Source organism: Vicugna pacos, chromosome 9 (assembly GCF_048564905.1).
Source record: "Vicugna pacos chromosome 9, VicPac4, whole genome shotgun sequence".
Taxonomy (NCBI): Eukaryota; Metazoa; Chordata; class Mammalia; order Artiodactyla; family Camelidae; genus Vicugna; species Vicugna pacos.
The window spans coordinates 40,381,413-40,408,092 of NC_132995.1; the positions used below are offsets into that span (position 1 = coordinate 40,381,413).

The following is a 26,680-nucleotide window of genomic DNA, read 5'->3' on the forward strand; positions in this document are numbered from 1 at the left end:
TCTTTTATTTCTGTTTTTACAGGGGAAAAAATGGGTCATACTATACAATTTTGCACCTGGCTTTTTTCTCTTAGAGCCCCTTCCACATCAGCATATAAGGATATACTTTTTTTTAAAACGAATCCTATTATATATATATCCTATCATTATATATCTCTATACATATATCAGGGTTTAGTTAGCCACTTCCCTACTGATCAATGACTTAGTTCTATTGTTTTGGCATAGGGTGCTGCAAATGGACATCCTTCTCCATGTTTGTTTTAATGCCAGTAGTAGTGACTTCAAGCTTTGATAGAGCCTCCCATGTTACACTCCTACAAGCCAGTTTAAAAATTTAGCATGTCACTGTCTTCCCTGCTACAAGTCTTCTTCCAGGGGCAATGTCATGGAAAGAATTTGAGTTCTCCTGCCTAGGACCACGAGGCCTTTAGCCTCTTTGGGCCTCATTCTCTTTTCACCTGTAAAGTGAAGTATAACCAGTTTAACATCTCAGGGTGGTGTGAGAGTCCAGATGCTGCATCCATGAAGGGTTGGCTCCAGGAGAAGTCTGGTTGCCTTTCAGTTTTAGAGTATCCCAGGGCACTGGCCAAAAGCTCAAGCTGAATAGTCTAGAGGATTCCCTACTCCAGACTTGTAACTGAGGAAATGAGACACAAAGAGCACCAGAGGTTTGGTCAAAACCACACAGCGTTGGCAGTAAAGCTGGCTCTGGCTGAGACTGAGCTGCTGCCAGCGGCCCCCGGATTCCAGCCCCCGGGGCTGCGCCAGACTCAAAATAGTCGGCCAGGAGGTCGACTCCTGGAGGTTAGCTTCTCCCCTACCTAGTCCTCTCCCCTAACTTACCCCCGCCCCTATACACGTACTCCTCATTTGCTTTGAGTTCGACCCAAGCCCCAAGGGCTGCAAGGTGGACGAGTCATTCCTGGACAACTAGAGGCAGCTGCAGCAGGCGTCAGTCTCGGCCCCAACCGGGAGTGGCAGGGCGCTCTCAGATCTTGGGCTTTGAGACTCCGCGTCCTCCCTCCCTGCGGGGCCTCAGACGGTGTGCCCTCGGAACTCGCCTTTTGCGCACAGTGAATCTGAGTGGGACGTACGTGTAGATGGCACAAGGGTACTGTATAGCCCTGTGACATGTATGTGTTGCATGGTTCACACATCCTAGTGTGAAAAGTGTGCGGTGTGGTGTTCAGGTGTGGGAGTTCACGGAGTATTGGGCACCTCGTTCCAAGGGCGCTCGCGCTTCCAGACGGTAGTCACGCCTCCCTCTGCCTTAGCCCTGTCACAGCCACGGAGTTTGCGCACGCGCAACTCCGCCTTGGCTCCTCCCCCGCGATTGAAATCCCGCCCTCGCCCCACCACCGCCACACTTTACGGCCCGACACGCCACTTTTGCCGCAGACGCTTTTGCTGCCGCCGCTCCCCAAGTCGCCAAGACTGTTGCCGGTGAGGTGAGGTGAGGCGAGGTGTGGTGTGTTGGGCCGGTAGCGCTGGCGACTGGATAGAAGGTTGAGAGCAGAACCGAGCGGGCCGACGAGGGCGGTGGGTCAGCCGCTGCTTTGTCTTCTCAGCTCCGGTCCCGTTTTCGCTGCCGCAGGGAGGCTGCCCCGGCCCGGCGAGCCGAACCAATGCTGGATCTGGAGGTGGTGCCCGAGCGCTCTCTTGGGAACGAGCAATGGGAATTCGCGCTAGGTGAGTGTAGGGTCCTCTCTCACGACCCTGCTCACTGATCCGTACTTCCCTTCCGGCCCTTACCGCCTCTGGTCTTTGCCCCCTTACTCCCTTGCGCCGACGATTCTTCGCCTCTTCCGTCCCTTCGGCTCTTTGGGCTCCAGGCACTAGATACCCACTCCCACCCCCGGAACCCGGCAGCCGGTCGTACCCTGACGCCCTTGCGTTAGGCCTCACCAGGACCCTTCCCGGGGCAGTGCTACGCTAGTAATAATAATAACAATGGCTGACACGCCCCAAACATCTACTTAAGGCCTGGCCCTGCCCTCTGGTGCATAATTATCTCTAGTACGCTTCCGGGGCCTAAGGGTCGCTACTGTTGTTACTCCAATTCCCCTTTTACAGACTAAATAGCTAAGAAGTGACTGACACCCTTAAACGCCACATTCATCTGTCTCCCTTTGCTTTCTGGGCTTTGGGTTGTCTTTCTGGAAGGGGAAACCTAGGCTCTGTTCCCATCATCAGATGCTGGGGATCTTGTCAAGGGAGTTGAGGAAAGTTTGTGTGCTAAAGGAACTTCTAACCAGTTTCTAGTTTTTAATGTGGTCAATGTGTGGTGTAATCCTAACCCAGACCTTAGCCAAGAGAGTTAAAGGTTGAATGAAATAGGAGTTTGGGAAAAGTAACATTTAGTTTGTAAAAAATGGAGTTTGGCCATTTTGTGAGTTTTAGCCCATTTTCCCCTATCCCCAGTGTCACTGCCTTTACGTGTACAAGTATTTACATTCGATGACCCTAGTGTGTGTTTGTTTTTATGTTTCAGCACTAGGGAAAGGGGATGCGGACAGGCATTTGTGTTTTGTTTGTTTGTGCAGGTCTGAACTTTTCTCACCCTAATTTGGGCTGCTGGACTCAGCTGCTCCATTGGCCTGTAGCTTATTCTTGAATCTGGAAGACTCACATTTACGGAGATAGGGTGGGTGAGAAACTGCAGAACAGATTTGCTTGTAGGACTCTGCTAATGCTCAATGTCTTCGTGAACTGAACAAGCCTCCTTTGGGTTGTAAGAGCCAGTTTTACTGAGAATTTTCAGCCAACTTCCCTCATAATTTATACCATTCGTACAGAGTTCTTCCCCAAATTTTAGCTGATGTGAAGTACTGCAGCTTCTTGTGAAGCAAGTACTTGATTGGGAGGCTAGTGTTATCTTTGCCTTCAGGCCCATTCATCCATCTGCTGATACTGTTTGGCTTCCAGTTAGGAAAGAACCTCCCCTAACCACAGCTTCTGCTTATACCAGGACTTCACAGGGCAGAGTGAAAACCACAACCATAGCTTCAAACTGTGCTTGATGATGCAAGGAGGTTGTGGATCTCTGTGGTGCATGCAGTCTCTTGGTCAAAAGTAGTGATTAGGATATCATTTGAGACTTCCCAAAAAATTGATAAAAGAGTAAGTCTTCTTCTGTCAACTGTTTTGATGCCTTAACCCCCTCTCCTAACTTTGCCAGTTTCTAGGAATCAAGGATTTGGGTAGTTCTTTCAAACTGTCTATATAGCAACCAAGAATAGTGAAAAGAGCATTTCTGTACGTTGGGCCCAGAACTGAACTTTGAGGGAAAGCTCATAGAGCCTCAGCCTTAATAATTCCTATGTAGGTCATAAAAATCCACATTTTAAAATTGTGTCTGCTTGATAGTGGTCATTTAATTTCCCCAAGCTTTATGAATAGTTTTTCCCTCTTTCTCAATCTTCTCCCCAGCTCTCAACACACTTAAACTGCAGTTGGGGCTGAAAGGTAGGGATCCGTCTAGGAATTGGATCTGTGCTTTAGGATTACATTCTTGAACTAGACTAAAGTCACCACAACTCTATAAGGTAACCTCTATTTGCCAGATGAGAAATGGGCTTAGAAAGGTAGAGATGATAAAAAGTAGCCAAACAGGGATTTCCTGCTTCCCTGCCCTTCTGAAGATAGGCTTAGCTTTGTCTCCAGGTTTCTCTTTGGAATCTGTGCAAATGCAGATGTATCTAGCCCTTCCCATCATCGCCTGGCATCACAGTGGGGAGCTGCATCTAGCTTCTTGGCTGCCTTCCTGGCCTTTGTGTACTGCTGGGATATTAGAGAAATGTCAACAGCACAGGGACAGGAAAACCTAGCCAGAGAGGAGTCTCTGAATGTGCCACCAATGGCATGACCAATGGTGGAATAAGAGCAGTGCAGATTTGAAGTGTTTTCAGTGAAACTTGCACAATATATTGGTTGGAGATATATCTCTGAATTTGTTTTTAAATTAGTCTTGTAAATGCCCAACAGAGTAGATTTAAAGGGTCACTGGAGAATAGCCTTCTCTGAGATAACCTTGTTCCAGAGAGACTGAGGGCTCACTCTGTTGAAGGCTCATTCTGTAGACTCTGCTTACGATCATTGAAAACTGAGTAAGAAATTGACTAAGCTAAAGAGTTTGGTCTAATGGGAGGGAAGGATTTTATAAATAGTTCATTTTATTATAATGAGGTAGAGATTGTTTAGGGTGCTGTGGAAGAGGAGAAGGGACTTGACCTGACTTGAGGGTTCAGGAAAGGCTTCCTATCAATCTATAAGACCCAGTACCATTCCTGGAGCCAGTGAGCACCAGGAATGCCCTTTCAGAAGTCCATCACCAGATTTCTCATCTACACTTGCATGGATGTAAATCTTCCAGTCAAGTTTAAAAACAAAAATGGGAAAGTTAGATGGTGTGTGTAAGGAGCTATAAACAATTAGATATTATAATTAGAGCATGATGTACTAGTGAAAGAAGAAAATCAGTTCCCCAGATTGCTAATTCTCTTTGGTAGTTAGCTGCCTGGGGTACTATCAGAGAGTCTCTGTGTTCAGTGGAAAAGAGGATATCTGTTAGTAAAGTGTGTTGTGGGCATACATTTAGGAAGAAAATTTGGGAGAACAGATTTGGAGAGATGGGTAAGGAAGAGTAATCTAGAGGTTTCTGGCTTGAGTAACTAGGTAGATGTTAAAGGTATTGAGATCCAGAATACAGAGAAGAAGCCAGATTGAAGAGAAGATGAAAAATCACTTTTAATCTGTCAACTTTTTATTTGCCTTTTGATATATACAGAAAACAGATGGAGATGTGAGTCAGAAACTAAATGGTTGGTTGAATGAGTGAATGAGGGATGGGCAGAAGGAAATATTGCCCATCACAGAGGCCTGGGGAAGTTGAAGGAACATCAGGAGAGAGTGCTATTGGTAGAGACAGAATGAGAGTTCTCAGAGGGGAGGGTCATCACAAGGACCTATGGTATAGGGTCTATGTATCCTACCTAATTGCTTTGTTTCACTCATTCAGAGCCCAGCAGATAAATAAGACCACTTACTATTGTGCCAGACATGGTGACTGAAGGCTGGGGATACAGCAGTAAGACAGATATTGTCTTAGCCATTAAGGAGGTATAAGGAAGGTGCTAACGTAGACAAATTGGATGAGAGGCTTCGTTAAATAAGGCAGGCAGGGAAGTGAACTGTGAGGCAAGATCTGAAAAATGAGAAGAACCAGCTATAGGAAGAGCATTCCAGCAGACTCAAGAGTTGGTGCAAAAGCCTGGAAGAAAGAGAGGCATGGTGAGCTGTGGAAAGAAAGATGGAGGTGGACAAGATCCAGAATATTCAGGGCTTGTAGGTGATGGCATGCTGTTTGGGTTTTATCCCCCTGAATTGGAAAGCCATTGGAGGGTTAGAAGCAGGCAAATGATGATATCTGTAAGATAGAGGATTTGTACAGTTTAGAAGACTGATCATATGCTCCACACCCTTTTTGGGGTTAGGTAGCTCTCTTAGAGCTAGGACAGTGCTCTTGTTTCTTTGTTATACACATGGTTGTTTCCCTTTTGAGGCCTTTTGTAGCCTTCCATTACCAGGAGCTATGTGACAAGTGGTCATTGGTGGCTGCTTTATCTCCTCCAGGTGGGTTACCACCCTGGATGACTCAGGACCCAGAGATTCCAAGGCCAGAAATTTGATGTGGCTAGGTGGGAAAGAGCCCTCCCTCAAGAAACTTGTTTGTGCCACATGGGTCAGAGAAGCCATGTAGCCTTCTCTTTCTTGGCACCTGAAGTTATCTGTCTTCCCCACATGGGTATTTACCCATTCCCTCTGGGAGAGACAGCATAGATGCTCCTCCATTTCAGGAATGGCAAAGCTGAGGATGTGTCAGTTTGTTCATATTCTCAATTAACATTTATTAAGTCTCTACTATTTGCCAGACCCTGTGCTATAAAAGGCTGGAAAGTACTTTGTTTAAGGTTTGGTTCCCTCCAACTTCACACTGTAGAATGGACTATTGAATAAAGCCAGGATCAGATCAGTTTAAATGTAGATGGGCCACACATTTTTTAACTTTCTAATTCTTTATATGTAAGCTCTTTTCTGCACATTTCCTCTTCTTGAATCAGAGGTAAGCTGACCTTAAATGTGAGCCGCTGTGCTGTCCTGAGGTCATGTGGTGGTCCCTCTTCCTTTCTCATTACCTGTCCCATAACCCTTAATTCCCACTGAGTAAATATTTGTTCAGCGGCCACTATGTGGTCAGTCCTATGCTGGAAATCCAGAGTGTCCTTGCACTCATGAAGCTATGAGTCTTTGTTTTTGGATTGTGTCTCTCAGTTTCTTCTTGTTTGACATATAATGGACTCTGCGAAAACATTTTTTGCTGTTCACTGTGAGTCCTTGGAATCTTTGAGATATCGTTGGGATTTGGATTGCTTAAACTTGGGGCATATATATTAATTCGTTTATAATGGGCCATGAGTTTAAAAATCAGGTATTAAGATTTAGAGGATGTTTGTGGGTTGATAAGTGAGAATCCAGTGAAATTCTTTGTAAAATAAGTTGATTCTGGTAGACGTCGGGCATTTTTCACTTTTTAATGAGTCCTTATAAGTCATGTGTTCCTGCAGAATCTCATTTGAAAGATGAGGAGACAGATACCAGAAAGGAAAAGAGGAAAGAATCTGCCCTAGGTTGTATGTAATTATAGCAGAGTGAGAATTAGAACCTTGGTCTCCAGAGTTATTCAGTCAGTGCATTTCTCACCCTCTTCTTTGGTTCCTGCTGACTTTGCTTTTTCCAAGCCCTTTGCCTACCTAGGATCAGCACGGAAGTCCCCATTTCTAGGAAGCCTTCTATAGTTACTTCCTCTCCTTATACAATCCAACTGTTCCTTTAGTGCTTGCTGCTAACTTTATTCTAGCTGTTACTGCTCATTGAACTTCTTTTTTAAACTCAAGATGTCTGTAGACCTTAGTGGCCCCCAGTCCCACCCCAGGTATTAAACAAGAACTAATGCTTAATACAGTAATAGATGTCAGTAAATGGATAGCCCAAGTAACCACACAGGTATCCTTGCTCTATTTCAGGAATGCCTCTGGCTCAAGCAGTAGCCATTCTTCAGAAGCACTGTCGCATCATCAAAAATGTCCAGGTTCTCTACAGTGAACAGGTGAGTGGTAGCTGATTTGTCTACTGAAATAGCAACACCTCCAGAGGTTGATGGTCTGGGAGATACTGACTAGCAGGAATTCCTGGGTCACTGTTTGAATGGGAGAATCTCCAGTGCTAGTCAGTTACCAAGTACATTTTCTTTGATTCTAAAACTTTTGTAGTCTTGATAACCTAGTACTTACAACTTTGGAAGAGCAGTAACAACTGAACTTGTTTTTTGATTGTTTGACTTTACCTACTGGCTCTTAAACAGGAATTTTTCAGTGTGAGGTCACCTCCGGGATGGTCTTGTCTTCTAGGGTGCTTGCCTTCCCCTTTCTTGTTTAGAATAGTCTTTTCTCATTTGTTCATTGCTTTGGTTTGTGTTCAAGATTGTTGCTGTGCAGATTACTAACTAGCAAAACATCCCAGACTTGAAAAGAAGAAGGTGTAGCTTACCTTGTTAGTGAGAATGATATGACATATGGAAATTGCAAAACATTGGCTCCAAAGTAATGGGCATATTTTCCCTTTTTTTTTTTTTTTTCGGTCTCACTTACAGTGACCTCTATTAAATGTTGTGCCAAGAATTAACTCCTATGGTATAATGTTACATGGACCTACAAAGACCTTTTCAGTTTCCAGGAAGAGTATGTTTTAGGTTAGCACCCAAGCAGAACTTTCTGAACATCAGAATTTTTTGTATTACGTTTTATTAAAGTTAGAGACCTTTTTATAGGCCTTTAGACATAGAATTCTTCTTAATTTTCTAAAAATGCAGTCTCCCTTCTATTGAACTCTCTAAAAACCTGTGGTCCTTTTAGGACACAGACCATGTTCTGCCCTATGGAGCAACCTTTGTGGCAGCCTGTGTGTCATAAATCTCAGGGAATAGTTTTGATCCTGCACAGGCTACTGGATGTCCTCTGTACCTTTTCTGAGACCCTTTAAATACTGATTTGATGATTTTAGTTCTATTTGTTTCAGTTAGTTTCAGATCCTAAAGCAAACAACAGCTTGTTTTTGACATGAAGAAAATTTTTGTGGATTCAAGGTTGGTAAGATTTCTATGAGGCTTCCCAGTTTGGCTTGGTAGTGTCAGAGTTGAGCCTGTTACCTATACCCAGACATTACATTATATAGTACCATACGTCTCTGCCAGCCTAATGAGGTCCATGTGAGGGGTCTTTTTTGAAACAGGGAGTGGTTAATCACCAAGCAAGTGCTTGGATATTTTGTGGTGCCTACCACAGAACACAGGATTTGTGGGAGTGGGCAGAAGTTTCTGGAGCCATAGTGGCAAAGTGGTTTCTCACTTATAAAGTGAAAGATGGTGGCTTTTCCTCTTTGTTGCACTCATATCATCCATAACCTAATCTGACTTTCAGTGTTAGATCATGAGGGAATTACTTATGACAATTAGCAGCCATCAAAACAGGAATGATAAGCTTGCTTCCTGAGTTTATAGCCACCAGAACATTTAGTTAAATCACATTGGGCACCCAAGATTAGATACATTTGAAAAAGGCTTTAAATTTTCTTAACCAATTTTTTTAATGAAGTTTATTTTTTATATCACTACCTCTGTTGTCTGTCATTCCAATCTTTGGGTATAAATAGTTTTAGCATTAAGCTAATTGCCCCCAATATCTTCTAAGCAGGTGGAAGCATAAGTTTTTGAATCCAGACCTTGGTTCAGATCCATGCTTTCCTTATTTCTTGGTTATGTGACTGTGGCAAGTTAATAACCAGTCTGGCTCTCCAAAATGGGTATGATTTCCTTATAATAGAATAATCTTTTGATGAGGATCAAGAGGAAATAGTATCTCAGAGCTCTGATACGGTGTTTCTTAAGTGGAGGTCCTGTCCTCTTCTGCCCTCCTTCCCTTACTTGCCATTTGTTTCCTTGCTTCCCATCAAATGCAGAGAATCATTTGGCCCCATTAAACATTTCAGAAATATCTGTCTCCAGCAAATCATACCTTGGAAATTAAATGTGCCTATCAAGTAAGTCTCATCTTTCCTAGAGGGAAAAGGTGTTAATGACTAGCAGCAGACAGCTTTACTGAACTGGAAGGGTCTGCTTAAACACATAGTACATGTGTATTTTGGTTCTGGAGATATAAAACATTGATAATAAGGGTGATTTACTTGCTTTTGAAAATTGCTTAGTTACGTCCTGAATTGTAACAATGCCAGGGGAAAAATGATCAGATCTTGGGAGTGTGTAGAAAATTCAGATACTCTAAGCAGTGATCTTGAAAGATGCTAAAATGTTGCCTTATCCTGCTTATTACCATGAAATAGCCCTCTCAGAAACAGAACTGTTTGTTCTGGGTTGAAAATAAGTGACCTAAGGTCAGGGTCCATTATTCCATTATCTTACTTGAGACCTAGTGGTTTTAGATGTTCATACAGACTTCCTGGAAAATAACAACATCTTTCTTCCTAGTGTTTGCCAGGCATGATGGTGCCACCCGGGCCTACTCTCCTGTGAAGATCGTGGGTTGGAGGGAGCAGACATTCTGAGCTAATCTCAGAAACCTTTTGGGGGAGAATTTTTCCAGTGAGGCCCAGAGCAGCAGTGACACCTGGCCTTCCAGCCTGGATCACTATCTCTGACATTCACTGGGCCTACCTTGAAAAGCTCCCCACAGAGACTTTTCTAAACTCTTTTGACAGCTGGGTGCCAGTTTCAAGAAGGGGCAGGGTTTTGGATGGTGGTGTTTTTCTTACAGTGCTGAACATCCTAGTTCAGGGCTATGGAGAGTCCTCAGACTTTGAATTGATTGCATCGGAGCAGAAGCAGTCAGGTAGGGCAGACACTAGGAAAGAGTACTCTATGCTGAGTGCTGTGCCCAGTGCTTTCTGACCTACTGTCTCTGTCCTTACAACAACCCTGGAGGCGAAGGGATGATGGTATTCCCTTGAAGAAACTAGAGCTCAGAGAAGTTTAAAGAGTCACTTAAGGTCACAGATCACCAAGACTCAAGGCTAGCTCTGTCTGCTGCTCTCTGCTGCTGCTCCCCACCCCCATGGGACTCAGAAGGGGCACATGTAGAAATATGACTCCTTAGATCTCAGACTTGGGCTTTTCAGAAAGAAGCGCATGTGATATGGGATGGTAGGGGGGTGGAGAGAGGAGTAAGTGTGTCATCTCACACATAGTCAGATCACAGGGTACTTCTTTGTCCTGGAATATGGCTTAAAACAGTCAAAGAATGAAATGGTTTTTTTCCTGTGGGTGGTACAGACAGCCCTGGAGTGAACTGACATAGGTTCAGCTGACATGCATTGACCATTACTTGCTGAATTTGGATCCTGGTGAGGCCTTTTCACAAGGCTTGTATTCCTTATCGACTGCTCTGTAGGTTTTATAGCAGTAAACCCATGCTACAGATGTAGACCCTGGACCCTCTAGAGAAAATGACCTATATACCCACATAATTTTGGCCCTTTCCCCAGGTAATAACTCAAAGCCTGGAAGAGAATCTCTTTTCAACCAATATTGCAAAGCAGCAGCTGCAGGCTGGAAGTAGAAGACACATTGCATTCATAAAACAGTTTCTGGCTTCCAAACCTGTCAGCTGTCTACACTTAGATGTTCTCTGTGCACTGCATTTATATTGTAAGGTTTCAGTAGGTGCTGGTGAATAAGTTACTTGTTCAGAGTGTATGTTTATTTATTATTATTATTTTTTGTAGTCTCCTTTAAGCCATGACCTCATCCTTAACCTGACTCAGGACGGGATCAAACTACTGTTTGATGCTTTCAATCAGAGACTTAAGGTAACTATAAATGACAACTAAAGTTTCATGTCAGTCTGATTAATGTGTGCAATTGTGGGATATTTTAATAAGTGGGAGTAGACTTTTGTGATTCAGAGACAACCACAATATAGGGGATTGAAGCTGTGCCTGTTACCCTAAAAAGAGAGAAGCTGGGAGTGGATGGGGGGTGGTTGGATAGAGTCTGGGACGGACTCTAGTCTCAGACTCCTAGCGCCATTGGTGTAGTGCTATCATGCAAGATTCCCATAGTCTCAGGCTCCAGAGAGGAAGGGGAAAAAGTGTTGAAGATTTGGGGGACATGCTACGGGGAGGGGCCTTTTGTGTTGGGTAGGGAAACAAGTAGAGCTAAGTGTTTGGCATAGATTATCCTGAGTCTTTAAAAAAAAAAGTACTTAAAATGGGCCTGACTGCAGAATAGGGCCAAAAGACTTTAGTCAGGTTTTTGTATCTTGTTTTTCTTCATTTTGGGTCAAACAGTAAGACTTGGAAGATAAAAAATGAAACTGTTCTTCCTAAAATGTTGGGGCTTGGACTTCAGTACCACCAGCCCTGAGTTGATTCTTCAGCCCCTTTGAGGAAATGTTAAACAACTTGCTGGTATGTAGGGTTGTCTTAATTGACACTCAGGTGCAGTTTGCTAATACATATTTCAGTCCAGGGTGTTTTTAATACCCTATTTACAAATGCCTGAACATCACAGGTTAGTCAAGTGACATCAGACTCATGCCTCAGAGTCAAAAGGTTAAGTGTGGCTCTTTGTGGTAGCATGCCAGAGCCATCATCCTGGTTAGGTTATGGAGTTGCCTTTCCAGAAGACGTGGGTACTTCCTAGTTCTCATCATCCCATCACAGGTGAGCTGCTGAGGTAGGAAAACAGAACATGGAAAAAGAATCTGTACGTGGAATAAGAATTCCTTGTTTATGATGGTTTTTCAAAAAGGAGAGTTTGATGTGAAGATTCTTAGCCCACAGCTCCTTGCCTCTTCTTATGGGCTTATACTGACCAGAAGTTCTACACTGGAAAAAGATAGAGTATGGTCTTCAATGTGGCTTCATCACAAATTAGGGAACACTAATCTGAAACACCTTTACAGAGAGTCATTTGTCTTTGACTTGGTAAACCCACTTTAGGAAACATAACCCAAAAAAAAGATTATGGAGAGGGTAATATAGCAGGGCTTTTCATAGTAATGGAAAGCTGGAAGTAACCTAAATGGACAATAATAGGGGATGGATAGACAGCCTATCATAGAATTATCATAGTTATTCATGGTGAAGATAATATCATATATTTAGTAGACACCTTAGACATATGGCTGTGTGCTTCCCATGCAAATTCCTAGTTTAATCCTAACAAGCTTGTGAGTGGTACTACTTACCAGTGAGACGACAGAGGGGCAGAGGATAAGTGGTGGTCTACCTGACATCTAGCTTTTAACCGTTTATTACCAGACTGCGGTGACTGGCCACTGGGAATAGAAATGGCTTAGGTTCTTTTGATGGGTATGGGAAATAATGTGATAAAAGCTGATGAAAATAGTGTGAGTGTATTATGTGGAAATGTGAGGAATGGAAAGGACACTTGAATGGGAAAAGAGGTAAAATCGAACCTTCTTTCTGCCTTTCGTGGAGATCCCTGTGAAGAAGGAGAGGCTGGGGCCCTGCCTGAATCTCTGGAAACTGAGGAAACAGTTCCTCGAGTGCCCTTGGTTGGTATTAATTCTGACCTGACCTATTTGCCTGCCCTTCCATCCAAGGGCTTTAGAAGCCATCTCACGCCAGTGCTGCCATCTCCTGCAGTTTCCCCATCCTTACTCCCTGTGTGTGAGAGAGCCCTGTGGAATAAGTCTTCACAAGTTACAACCTTTATAGCCACCTATCTTTTCCTTTCCTATCTTAGCTGCTGCCATGTCTCTGGGGAAATCAGTCTTTTCCAGCCCAGAGGGTGGAAAACCATGGACTTTAGACTTCCCCAGCTACTTGTCCCTGTGGCCCAGCAAGCTCCATGGGCCAAAATCTGCTGGTTGATTCTGGCATGGAACCCAGAGTGCTGACCAGCTTGGAGTCCTTTCTGTCACAAATGCCGTGCCATACATAAGTGTTGGTCTGGGCTGTTGACAAGTGAGTGATAGTAACACAGTAAGAATATCCTGGAGACCTACCCCCACAGGATGAATAGCAGGAAGCCCTTGGAAGGTCATTGGCCAGCCTTAGTGGTAGCAATCAGAGAGGCAGAGTGCCTAAACAACCAGTGCTACACAAGCAGGGCTTCCAGCTGAGGGTTGAGGCCTCTGGCAGCATGGGACCCCAGCCTTGGTAAAATGAGTTACCAGTTTGACATGATATACTGCCATGCCCAGGTTTTCTGAAGACCCAGTGTCTTACGAATCAGCTGTTTCCCTGCCTTTGCACAACCTCTCTTGACACCTCTTTTCATGTTTTTAAGCTTCATACTGCCCTTTACCAGCTTCATACCAGACAGACTCACCTCACGTGTGTTGTGTACCTCTTCTGTGCAAACCAGTGAACCAGACCTCAAGGGGCTAAACTTAGTGGGACCAGTGAACAGCATATACTAATGCAGGAAAGGGTAGATTGAAGTGCTACGACAGCCCAGCAGAGGGAGTGATTCTTAGCGGCAGGTAGGATCAGAATAGCTGCACCTTATAGTTAAAGAGGTGCCCAACTTGTAGTTCAGGTTTATGATCTCTAAATAAAGTTAGGGACAGGTCTGACCAAGAGTGAACTGCCTGTTATGTCTCTTCCTGTGACAATGCCAGATGCTTGTACAGCCAGTGCCCCATAGCCCTTTCCAGGATGAAGCCCAGGTTGTCAGTGCTAAACCAGCTCTGCTTATCCCTCCACAATGCGGGCCACACCTCTCAGCTGGAGGATAGTAGATGGTGCTGCAGGCCCCAGTCAGCTATGCTGCTGACTGACTAACCCTTGATGCCATTGACATAGAAGCCTTGAGAGTGCTCATTACTTGGCATCACTGGTGACTGAGTGTTCACTAGTTTTTCCTTTGTTTCCTCCCTGAGTTCTTGGCATTTCATCTAGGCTGAACTCTGAAACTTCACAAGGGTCCTGAAATTTTCCAGGTTTGACCATATGCCCTTCATTAGGGATACAGCTTAATATTGTCACACTTGTCCTAAGCTAATGTAATATGATTTGTTTTCCAGCAGGATAGACCTTCCCTTCCACCCGTTTGTTTTATAAACCACGGTATTTTGAAGCTTTTTTTGAAAGTAACTTGATTAGAGTTTTTATAATGCAGCAAAGTATGGAATAGAGGGAAGGGGGCTCAGTATCTCTGTCACAGGTTACAGCCTTAACACGCTGCATGAATTTGTTTTGTGGAGATTTTCACTGTCCTATATCGTGGTACTTGCAGTCTTCTATATGACCCAGCAGTATATGAGACATAAAAATCTGACCCAGAATACCATGGACATCTGTTTAACAGTCCACTGGAGAGAGAAGGTAAAGTTCATGCTGTCTGTGTGGTATGGGTTTTTCTTTCAAATATAAAAACGAGAACAAAAGGTCATGTGCAGTGCTTTAGGAGAATTTCAACTAGTGAAAATTTTTTTCTTCACCATTCTATAAATGTCTTTTTAACTAATTTTTTAAATTACAGAACATTAACAACTCTTAAACATCTGTTTTTGTCTTTAGGTGATTGAAGTATATGACTTAACTAAAGTAAAGTTAAAATATTGGTAAGTTTTCTCCTGGTATGTGTCATAGGCTTGGTACACATGGACTTTATCTGCTCCCCATATTAAGTTAGTAAAGGATTCCCATCTGCAGCAGTTCTGGTGCCATGATTTCTTCAGGCAGCCTTCAAGCCTACTCAGTTTCCTGGGGAAGAGAAGGAAACCTCATGAAGAAAACACCGTGTGTAAAACACCTCACAAAGATGTCAGCTTATTTAATCCCACAACAAAGCGGGACCCTAGCTCAGAGGTCTGTGACCATCTCCTAGGTCATAGCTGCCTTTCCTTGCACAGCCTCTTCTGTCACCTCTTTATGTTTTCATGACCACCAGAGGTGGGACAAACCAAATAGATCTGACTTCAAAGCCTATGCTGAAGAGAATGCCAAAAAGGACCACTATTAGGGGGCCAAAATCTGCTTTTTAGAATGAAAATGGGAATAGTCTATGATGCACAAATAGTTGAGCCCCCATTATGGTAACGCACTGTGCTGGCATCTAGAATACTTCGTTGAGTAAGCTTCCTTAACAGCTTTGCCTTTTCAGTTGTGTGAAAGGAATCAGCTCCTGGGCTGACTTGAGCAGTGTTTGCCAGTAGAGAAGTAGATAAAGCAAATGTGTAATAACACTGACCCCTGCAGATTCTGGTTGTCTCTTGGCTTGTTGGGGCCTTCGTACATCAGGGTCTGGCTTCTCTTTACCCTCTAAAGAGTCAGTGGGTAAGAGTGAGGGGTCTAGAGTCAGGCTTCCCTGGATTTGAGTTATGGCTTCGTCATTTTATTACCTCTGTGAACTTGGGCAAGTCATTTAACCTCTTTGAGCTTCTTTTCTCACTAGAGAAATGAAACCAATGTGGCTGCTGGGTTAGGAAGATTACATGAAATAATGCTTGTAAAGCACATAGTATAGTGCCTGGTTTCAACAACTGTATAGTGCAGGGAACTACATTCAGTATCTTGTAATCTATAATGGAAAAGAATCTGAAAAAAATACGTATTTTTATATGTATAAATATGTATTTTTATATATATATAAAATATATATATATAATAATATATCTGAATCACTTTGCTGTACACCTGAAAGTTTGTAAATCAACTATACTTCAATAAAAAATTAAAATTTAAAAAATGAATTAATTGGGGAGAGTCTAGCCAAATGGTACAGCACATGCTTAGCATGCATGAGGTTCTGGGTTCAATTCCCAGTACCCCCAATTAAAAAAAAACTAATAATAAACAAATAGACCTAATGACCTCCCCCCAGAATTTTTTAAATGAATTAATTAAAAATAAAAAATAATGAAATAAAAATTTAAAAACAGGTGTTCCATAAATGATACTAATTTTTTAAAAAAAGTATTCTTAACCTCTAAGCATTTTCCTCAAAGTCATAAATGACTTATCTTTGTGTCCATCATCTGAAATCATATGCCCTTCCTGGCTTCCAAGCCCATCCCCCTCCCAGGTGTTTTTCCTTTGCTTGGGATCCATTCCTTTCCATCCACGTACCCATTCATCCAGTCCATGAGTGCTGGCTGTGCCTGTTAGGGAAACAAGCTGCCTTGCTTGGCTATACTCTTAAGAAAATTCCTTTTCAAGCCACACTACAAGTAGGCATCCTGGGAAAACACATTAACACTGTCTATTTCTGTGACTGCTCTATCCAAATCCAAATGCCATGAGGTTGAGGCTGGATTTATTTCCTTCTGAGCTGATCCTGGTGGCCACAGATGTCTTGAGAGGACCTAGAAGATTAATTCTGTATATCAGCCTTAGGAGAATTGGCTATTTCTGACCTCATTATTTGAAAGTTCTGTAGTTAAACTTTTATTGTGATGCTATTGTAGACTCACCCACCTGCATTTTAAGAGCTTCCAACCACCGTCTCCAATGATCTGTGAGTCTATCCTACAAAGCCTGGTATTAAAAAGTATCTTTGTTTTTCAGTGGCGTACATTTCAATTCTCAAGCCATAGCTCCCACAATTGAGCAGATTGACCAGTCTTTTGGTGCAACCCATCCTGGAGGTAAGCCAAGTCCAGCGGATTCCTCTGGTCATCTGTGGCAGTCCATAGTGATAAACCTGGCAAGGAGTGCCATCCCAGCCCCAACCCCAAAGTCATGCTCCTGTAGGATTTTGGGGTTGGTACTTGGGTGTGAAGGAAAGCTCCTTCCCTTTGTTTTCAGCCTAGTAGTTCAGTTCAGAAATGAGACTCAAGGAAGGTGTTGCCAGTCATTACCTGCTGCCTGGCTAGTTTGTGTCTGCAGCCTCTGATGCCATTCAACCAAGTCACTTTCTTCTCCCCGCTCCCACAGTGTACAACTCCGCTGAGCAGCTCTTCCACCTCAACTTCAGAGGACTGTCTTTCTCTTTTCAGCTGGACTCATGGACTGAGGCTCCTAAGTACGAGGTTAGCCCTTCTCTTTCCCTGTTGTATGTTGCCCAATGCCCAGGTGATATGGGTCAGCAGACAGTGCCATTGGGGGAAGCTGGATAGGTACCCTTTCTTTGGTTTCATCGTCTTTGATATCTTCAGGGGCCAGGGTGGGTAGAGTGGGTGAAGTTGACAGAACAAAGCTCAGGCTGGCATTCCCAGGAAGGGGGCACTTCCAGCTAAAAAGTGAGGTTGAGCTCATTTTTCGTAAGTAAATCTCTGTCATGTAGTTTAAAACACCAGATCACTGCAGTTTTTCTCAATGGCCTAGAATTTGAGAGAATTCATCCTGGACTTTCAGTTATGTATTGCTTTTAGCAAAATGTTTCATTCATCCTTAGGCAACAGCATCCTTAGGGTTATGAAATGATAGGTTTTTGTAAGTTTACATTTTCTTAAAGGAGGCATTTCTGCATTTTCTCCTTGATGAAAGAATGAAAAACTAAGTAACATTAAGGAAGAACTTCCATGGTTGGTGTGAATTTTTTGACCTGGAGGCAGGTTTGATTGTGTGCTTTGACCTGGCCAGTTTTTGAAGGCCGTGAGTTTTAGGGAAATGCCAGAGCCTGAGTCACATGGCCTGAAGTGTATTTGTCTTGTTGTTGTTGTTTTAATTGAAGTGTAGTTGGTTACAGTGTATCAATTTCTAGTGTACAGCACAATGTTGCAGTGTGTTTTTACTGAAATTTTTCTGTGTTTGCAGCCCAATTTTGCCCATGGTCTGGCCTCTCTCCAGATACCCCATGGAGCAACTGTGAAACGAATGTACATCTATAGTGGAAACAGCCTTCAGGATACCAAGTACGTGTGAGGGGGCACAAGCTTCACGCTAAGGCCGTGGGTTGCCTGGGAGGGAACGCAAAGCCTCTGCTCATTCTGTGCCTGCCCCCAGGGCTCCTGTGATGCCTCTGAGCTGTTTCCTGGGCAATGTGTATGCTGAGAGTGTAGATGTTCTTCGAGATGGAACTGGACCCTCAGGTTTACGACTTCGCCTACTTGCTGCAGGTCAGTTACTGGCTTTAGAGTGGTGGATTCTCCATTATATCCTTGTTGACACAGTTTAAAATGCCATGTGCTTCGAGATAGTTGGTAGAAGACAAATGGCACAGATGATTATGGTTAAAGTTCATTTAAATTTGTGAAGGGATAAGAAAGTCTTATCTTGAGCAAATCTTAATAAATGACAGTAACACTGCTTCCCTCAGCATGTACATCAGCCTTCTGTGTACTTAATGTAGTTTTGCAGTGGTTCCCAGGTCCTGGAGATATATCTTATGGGCTACAGTGTTGTCTGTTCTCCCGTTTTCCACTCTTTGCGCCCATTTCTCAGAGAAGGCTGGCAAGAAGAACTTGTTGAATTGTGGCATGGCCACACCCTGCTGAGTTTTGCTGACTGTGAACAAAAAAAAGAGTTGCTGCCTTCAAGTGGTTGGTCTCTCCAGGATTCACGCTTCATCTTGTGATTTTCTTGTGCCTGGATAATCTTAGCTCCTTTAGACCTTGGATTATGTGTAGTAATACCAAGGTCCTCCAGTGGGGTTTACCTCCATAAAGTTGGCCTGGGGACTATGAGCTCCATGAAAGGGCATTCTTTCATGGAGCTCATAGTCTAGCCAGTGTTTATTCATAAACTGGGGTCTTGCATCAGTCTCTGGGGTGTCAGATCTTAACTGTTAATGAATCTTGTATATAAACTGAACTCATCCCCCTGAATAATTAAAGACAGTTCACAGGCTCCAGGTTAGAAATTTAAAAAAAAAAATATTGTCCAGCCATGGCAGAACACTAGCTACTTAAAGGAACATTGCACTTGAGCTAGAATTTTTGAGAGAATTGAGATGTGGCAGCAAGATTGAGTGATTTAGGGTCTTCTCAGAGCAGAAGGGCTGCTACTTGAAACAGTAGGGTAGTCAAGGATGGTGCTGTTATCCCAGATGACAGCAGGAGGAGCCTGTTGAGAGGCTGGAGAGGGGAGTTCTCAACCAATTCTGACTTCCACCCTGTACAGGACACTTCTAGCAGTCACATCTTACTGCTTTCAGGGTCAGTGGGGAAAACATTTTGTTACGGTCAAGACGTCAATGAGTTACTATCCAACCCAGTACTCACTGAGAGTGTCCTTTGACAAGCCTAAAGGTAGCTTGTCCCTGGCAACTCCTTTCTTATGTCTTTCTCCTATGGACTGTGGCTACAGTGATGATTTTAATGTGGAAAGTCTATTCAACTGTCTTGATCCTCACAATAATTTATAGGAAGACTCACTCCAGGCAATCAGAAACTAAAATAGTCTCCTAAAACTAAGGGTAATTTTACCTGAGGAGGCTTCAGGTAGAGTGAGACAAGAGAGGAGACTCACCTGTGAAGGGTGCCTTCCCTGTAACCCCATCTAGACATTCATGAGTATCTGGTATCTGGAGACGTCGGGCACAGTCCAGCTTGACAGGACTTTTGGTGGGTTCTGTAGGTCACCCAGGCTTGCCTAAGCTGCAAGATTTATAGACTTATAGGTTAATGTGGACTGTGCTTTTTCCCAGGACCTAGTTAATTTAAACACAGCTTTCATTTTATTTTGTCACTCAGTGTGTTTGTGCTGTGACTAAATAAAGACTCTTGGCTTAGTTGGAGAACTCAGTACCTCTTTATTTCAGATTTTGGATTCCTGAAGTCTTCTGTATGTAACAAATGGATTGTTATACAAGAAAGAGCTTTGTCAACTGTAAAGCCCTGTGCAGAGTAAGGTGATGATAGTGGTTTTCATGGTACCAGGAATTGTAATCCTCTGGATTCTTGGCTTCCTTTTTCACTTTGGGCAGAATACTTTGTCTTCCTATCCACAGAATGGGGGAAATTTTATTGTTGGTGTGTCTCTTGGTATTCCACAACCACTTCTGCATATGTATGTTTAACTGGAACCATTTCTGAAATGTATTAGAAAAAGTCAGGGTTTAAAGATTCTTCCCAAAGGAGAAACTTTTGGCAAATGAGAAGGTTTTTTCATTCTCCCACTTTCCCAGTTTGTCTCTTGAGAGTTAGTGGGTCTATCAGATGTGTGTAGAATTAGGGAGTAAGTTAATGGATTCTTTGCTTTTGGCTCATCTATAGAGTGATTTTCAGGTCCAGTCTCTTGCTGGGGGTTACCACTGAGAAGTACTTCTTAATATAAATCCTTGTATTTTGTCGGGACCTGGACAGTTGTAAGAGATAATAGCCCCCATTTTTATATGTCCACAGCACCTGTGCTGCTGTTTATTGTACCTTGTACCACAGTTACAGTTGTGTGATGGTCTGATTGGAACCTCCACACCGTAAGCACCAGTGTGGGCAGAGGCTGTACCTATTTTTCTACCTTTGTTTCCTCAATGTTTAGCAAAGTGTCCTAGCCCATGGTGTCAATGAGTAACTGGTGAGTCAGTGAATGACGTTTCCAGAGCTCCATGTCACTTTTGTGGGATTGAGTTGCGTCTCTGGCATTATTTTGAGTAGTGACCTCATGTAGCATCTCAAGTCCTGATGACCTGGTATTTCTGCTTACATGCGGTCTTGCCCCTCAGCCGGACCTGATAATGCAGTGTGCAGCCACTTGCCTCTCTGGTGCTCCCAGGGCCCAGGGCTGCAGAGTATCGGGCCCTGACAAGGAACCTGACCACCTCTACCTTGTTCTCTGCAGGCTGTGGACCCAGCCTATTAGCAGATGCCAAGATGCGGGTATTTGAACGCTCGGTGTATTTTGGCGATTCCTGCCAAGATGTTCTTAGCATGCTTGGCTCTCCACACAAGGTCTTCTACAAGTCAGAAGATAAGGTAGGGAAAATGTGTTTATAAAGTGAATAGGTGGTCTCTGTCTTTTTTTTTTATCAACATTAACTTAATATTAAATATAAACTACTTGCTATTTTCCTATAGAACCTGTTCTATTAAAGCTGATGGAGAAGTAAATTGAAAGCTCTTTTCTGACCCCTGTTGGTCAGATTGTTCTGCCTTTCCTTGGAGACCGGGGCCCAGTCTATAATCTGCCAAAGCTGGCTGGGTTGTTGGGCACCAGCATCTGGCACTCCCACACTCTTGCTTACCCATTAGATTAATGTTATACAGGAAACACAATCTACAGACTCATTTAATCCAAGAACTGTATTAAGAGGTTGGATTTTAATTCCTTGTTATTTTCCCCCCAACAGATGAAGATTCATTCTCCCTCTCCTCATAAGCAAGTTCCATCCAAATGCAATGACTACTTTTTTAACTACTTCACTCTTGGAGTGGTAAGTTGTGATTCCTTAGAGAAGTGTTTCATTTCTGTTGGGGGTGGGCAGTGCACCTGGGCACACCTGTGTGTACACATGCAGCTGTAACCATACCTAGCAGCAGGGAACCTAGCCCCAGGTGGCTTTACCAGTGCTGTTTTGCATTGGCATTGGTACCCCAAAGTAGACCTTTCCTGACACCAGGATTGCTAAGAAACACCAAGTTTCCTTGTGTATCTTGACTTCTTTTCTGAGGGAAACAAGCTCCAAAAGTGCAGGAATCATTTAGGTTCAAGATGTTTTGGGAACTGCTATTTTGTAGAACAGAAGACCTTCTTCTGGAGTCACAAAACAGAGAGACAAAAAATGGTTTAAAGACTGGGAGTGCGCTTTTGTAGTTTTAGGGATCAGCCCAGAGGCATTGCTGAAGCCCTATGCTCTGGGCCTAAGGTGCTGAATGGAGCTGTGGCCACCATCAGTGCTGATAGTCCAGCTGCTATATGTGATGTGTGTGAGAGAAATTGTTGTCTAGCAGGATGCATCTCAGAGGGCAGGGCTTGGCCTCTTGGGTCTTCTAACCTTTTGGCTTTCTAGGACCTGAGGTCCTGAGCAAAGAAAGAGTATACCCCGAGAAAGAAAGGGGGACTGGGTCTGCTGGTGTGGAAAAGACCAAAGAGGATCCAGGAGTAGTGGGGCAGTGGGATCATAAACTCTTGATGATAGGATGGTGGCAGGAGAGAATGGCACTATTGTAAGCTGGACCTCTTTTTGAGTTCCAGGGCCAGTGATAAGTGGAAGTTGTAGTGAATGGACCAACTCTAATAGGACATGGTATAGCTATGGTGGAAGAGTGCAGTCTGGGGTAATCCTGGGGTCACAGGTGTGAACAGCTGGGAGGATATGAAGCTGGGAAGAGTTGGGGGAAGGGTAAAGAAGTGTTGAGTAGGTAATGTCATCCAGATCTGAGTCCTGACTGGAAGCTGGAATTTCAGTTCCAGGGGTTGCTGACTCCCACAGAGTAGGCCTGTGGAAGTCAGAAGTGCCTGGCAGGTCATGGCATTCAGAATAGCCAGGTGCCTTGAGCCCCTTAGAGTCAGGTGGCCCCTGAATCCTCCTGGTAGCCTTTAAGTCAAAATCTGTGCTCAGTTAGATTTTTCACCAGGTCCTTTTTGTCAGGAAAGATCTCCCTGACTATGTTTGGGTTCCCAAGCAGTAGGAACTGTAACCCCTGTGTCTGCCGGGCCTGCTAGTACAAAGTTTAGGATGGGGAGGCCTATAGGTGGTTGGGTGTGTGTCACCTGCCTCAGTAAGTTTCCCCACTTCGGCATCTTTATTTTCTATCCCAGGACATTCTCTTTGACGCGAATACACACAAAGTGAAGAAGTTTGTCCTACATACCAATTACCCTGGACATTATAATTTTAATATGTGAGTATACCTATACCTGCCCCTCCAAGAAGTGAGTTTTGAGCTAAAAAAATCCCCAGGAAGGAGAGCTTGTGGCTTTGGATGTTTGGTGTTTCATGGGCAGTGAACATTTCCTGAGTGCTCTGTTCCTGGTATAGTGTCCATTACCTTGCATCTCTCCATTTATACCCATTTTACAAATAGGGAAATAGGTTCAGAAAGCTTGGCTTCTGATAGATAATAGGGTCTTCAGCCCCCCAAGCTGGTCCCTTTTCTGACTCCAGTGCCCAAATCTGGCCTCTCCTAGTGAACACTGTGTCGAGCCCAGAGCCAGGGCTTTGGGCAAGTGATCTTGATCCTGTTTTTCCTGGGATGCAGATGCAGGGGTGATGAGGCTTCCCAGGGCGTCCACCCTTTACCCTTCTGCCTTCTCTCTCTAGTTATCACCGCTGTGAGTTCAAGATCCCACTAACCATAAAGAGAGGTAAGTAGTCAATGTCCTCAGGGTAAGAAAAGGGTTTAGAGTCAGTCTCTCAAAATGAGAAGAGATGATGATCCACGCAGAGAGGGTGGTATTAGTAGGTTTTGTGGAGTCTTTGCCCACCTGCTTCTGCCCATATAGCCTCAGCTCGCCTGGTTGGGCTCTTTATTCTGGGGGTTGCCTTGTTCTTGGTCTATAGTCTCCTGGAGGCCCTAAAGGTCTTATCCTATGACTGAGATCACTGGTGTCCAAACTTCAGTCCCAGTGCATATGGTAGCTAGGCTGGCGTCACAGGTGAGCTGAGCCATCTACCTGAATAGATATGGAACTGAATACAGGCCAGGCCAGCTGTCAACCATAGTGTGTTCTCTTTTCAGAAAACACAGATGGTCAGACAGAAACATGCACAACCTACAGCAAGGTAAACTTCTATTTTCCCATCTGACATTCTGAAAATGAGGTAGGTGTGAGCCTGCCAGCAGTCTAGGGCCCCATATCCTTTGGGCCAGCCATTGGTCACAGGCATGGTCAGGTCTCTGCTAATCCCCTGTCACCCACCACCCCTCTTGCAGTGGGACAACATCCAGGAACTTCTGGGCCACCCTGTGGAGAAGCCTGTTGTCCTGCATAGGTGAGTGGGAAGTTGCTGTCTCTAACTACCCCATCCGGCTCCTTACAACCCAGAAGGCCTAGGGAAGTCTCTAGCAGTGGGTATGACTTAAAAATGACAGAAATTTCTGGTGTTGCCACAAACAGACTTCCTGACCCAACCTTGTATGTTAGGACTGGGCCAGCTGTTCTCTGTGTTTACCTGTACCACAGAGGTTGCCCCCTGGGGATAGGTCTCCCTCCTTCCCCACCTGCCTCCAGGTATGGGGACCTTTTCACCCCTAGTTACTCAGAAAGGGAGGCAGTTTTGACTAGCTGTCCTGTACTCTTTGCCCTCTCAAAGCTGCTACCTGCCGTAGCTTACAGCTCAATACCTGGTTACCATGCTGCCTGAGGCTCCTCTTCTTCCTGACTTTGCACCACTCCAGTCCAATTGCATAATAACTTCTGTGACAGCTGGACTATGTAGGATTCAGAGCTTAAATGAGACCTATCACTGTGCCTGGGACCTCAAGGACTTGTGTGGCAAACAGATGCTCACAGCCATTAAGAGATCATTAGCTAATAGCCCCCATCCCAAAAAGGACTAGATGCCCTGGCTGGCATTGGCCTTTGTCTGCCCCTCTAATTCTGGCTTCCCCGGCCTCAGGTCCTCCTCCCCAAACAACACCAACCCTTTTGGCTCCACATTCTGCTTTGGTCTTCAGCGGATGATTTTTGAGGTAAGCCCTGGGGATTTGAGGGGCCAGTAGTCATGGCAAGGACAGGCGAGTGACTGAGAGAGATTGGGAAGGGAGCGCCTAACCTGCTGAGCAAGTTAATCCAACAAACTGAGAGGTAATGAGGATCCTACATGTAGATTTGAAAACGCGAGTACAGTAGGAATGGGAACCACAGGGCAAGTGGGGCTAAGTCCAGGGATGTTAGAGGCCTTTAAATGGCACGTGAATGAATGTGCTATGGGGTGATTATAGAGTCCCCCCTGGCTTGGAAGAAGAATGAGCTGCCCCTGTTTTCCCATCTGGATGCCATAACCTAGACCCCTAGTGTGTCCAGGACTGGACAAATGGACATGGTGGAGTTGATGTATCCCAGAGGAACAGGCAGACATGAGGGCAGAGAAGACCTCTAGCATGAGTTGGGAGGTGCTGAGGCATCAGCCCAGCCCCGTGGCTGGTGTGTTACACACACAAGTTCCAACCCCTGTGCACAGGAGCTGCCTCAAGTCCCTTCCCTCAAGTCACAGTGGTAGTTTTTGTGGGTCTGGTTGTCTGCTCTGCTTACATCCCTTCTATTCCTCCCCCTTGACTTACTGTCCTCTTCTCATTCTAGGTCATGCAGAATAACCACATTGCCTCAGTGACCCTTTATGGCCCTCCTAGGCCTGGTGCCCACCTGAGAACAGCAGAGCTCCCCTAGGGACATCACCACCCATGTCCCTCTGCCCCACGGAATTGTGCTTCACATCTTGTCCAGTGGGCCTCCCTGTGCTACCCTGTGGGTTTTCTCGGACACCTTACCAGTATGGAAGGGCTGTTGTGATGTTCTGAGGTGGGGCTCAGGCTGGATGTTATGCCATGGGGTGAGAGAGCCAGATATTCCTCTGTCTGTTCTCAGCCTGCTGGTGCCAACAGGGGACGCAGACTGCAGAGAGAAGCACAAACTGAGCCTTGATACCTGGACCCAGGAGCTCTCTACTAATGTAAGGAGGCAGGGTTCTGTCTCCCCTGTCCCATACACATTGGGAAAACTTGGGGCTCTTTCTGTGGCTGAGGACACAGGAACCCAGGACGAGGACAAGGTCCTGCCTTTGGCCCAACATTGCCACATTACCCTTAAGGCAAGCAGGTAGCATGTCCACAGTACTTGGTTGCGACTTTTGCACTACATCCACTTTAGTTACTTGATGAGCTGGCTGTGCCCAAGGTGGCCCACCTGCCCTTCCCTGTTCCTTTCTTGCACGCGCTCTCTGCCAGGCCCAGTAGGCACACCCAGGTGGTTGAAACAACTTTCTGCCATTGAGTTATGTGCCCAGACCTGGTTCCCACCCCTCTTGGAGCGAGCCTTCAGGGTTGCCTGTGCCCCTACTCTGCCCAACCTGGCTGGCGGGGCTGCATGTTTCCATCTTGTCTGCCTTTTTTATTTAATGCCAAAGTTTTAGCCAAAGACATCTTCCTCCTTTTGTTGTGTTTCAGCATTCTGTTCTGCACTATGGGCTTGGCTTCGCTGTCCCAAGCCAGGGCAGTGTCTCCTGGCCAGGCCCATTCATGGCTCAAGGCCTCTGGGGCTCAAGGAGGGCTGGCTGCTCAGTCTCTTCATGGGACTTACTAAGGAAAGTAGCTTATGTGCTTTAAAAATATTAATCCTTTTGAAAAGAATTGAGAAGAGAAATGTATAATTTTATCCCATTTTTAATATTTTGGTCTAGCAACTTGTGATACATAGATGACAATTTTGTGAGTTTTTCAAATGTGTGTACAGATTTTTGTAAATATGACTTTTGTAATTAACTCATGTACAGCCTCATCCTGTATAGTTTAACAATGAGTGTCCCGGGCTCCTTTGTGGTTCCTGGGCATATAGCCAGGCTTGTGTGGCATTCCCATGACTTTGTGACTGATTAGTGTCTTCCCATGTGGACTGTGGCCTGGCCAGAGACACCCTGCACATCCCACTGTGTGGCAGCCAGGACTGTTCCCATCCTCGTAGAATGGGGGAACCTTCCTCATGCCCTGCCCACACCCCTCCTCCAATAAAGACCTATGCCCTCAGCAATATGCTGTTGCTGGGGTGTTTGTACTAAAATAAGCATGGAGGCATTGTTTTTTGGGGAGGGATGAAA

The 26,680-nt window shown here is 44.6% G+C and overlaps 1 protein-coding gene across 1 annotated transcript; it reads left to right on the forward strand.

The window, feature by feature from the left end:
• Positions 1–1,396: 1,396 nt before the first annotated feature.
• PHAF1 (phagophore assembly factor 1) lies at positions 1,397–26,646 on the forward strand. The gene is made up of 16 exons (XM_072967511.1): positions 1,397–1,692; positions 7,086–7,168; positions 10,855–10,938; positions 14,623–14,666; positions 16,612–16,691; positions 16,981–17,075; positions 17,803–17,900; positions 17,992–18,104; positions 20,767–20,900; positions 21,275–21,358; positions 22,687–22,769; positions 23,189–23,232; positions 23,607–23,650; positions 23,802–23,860; positions 24,488–24,560; positions 25,171–26,646. The coding sequence occupies exons 1-16, from the start codon at positions 1,629–1,631 to the stop codon at positions 25,255–25,257; spliced, it is 1,269 nt and encodes a 422-aa protein (XP_072823612.1). The 5' UTR covers positions 1,397–1,628; the 3' UTR covers positions 25,258–26,646.
• The last annotated feature ends 34 nt before the right edge of the window (positions 26,647–26,680 follow it).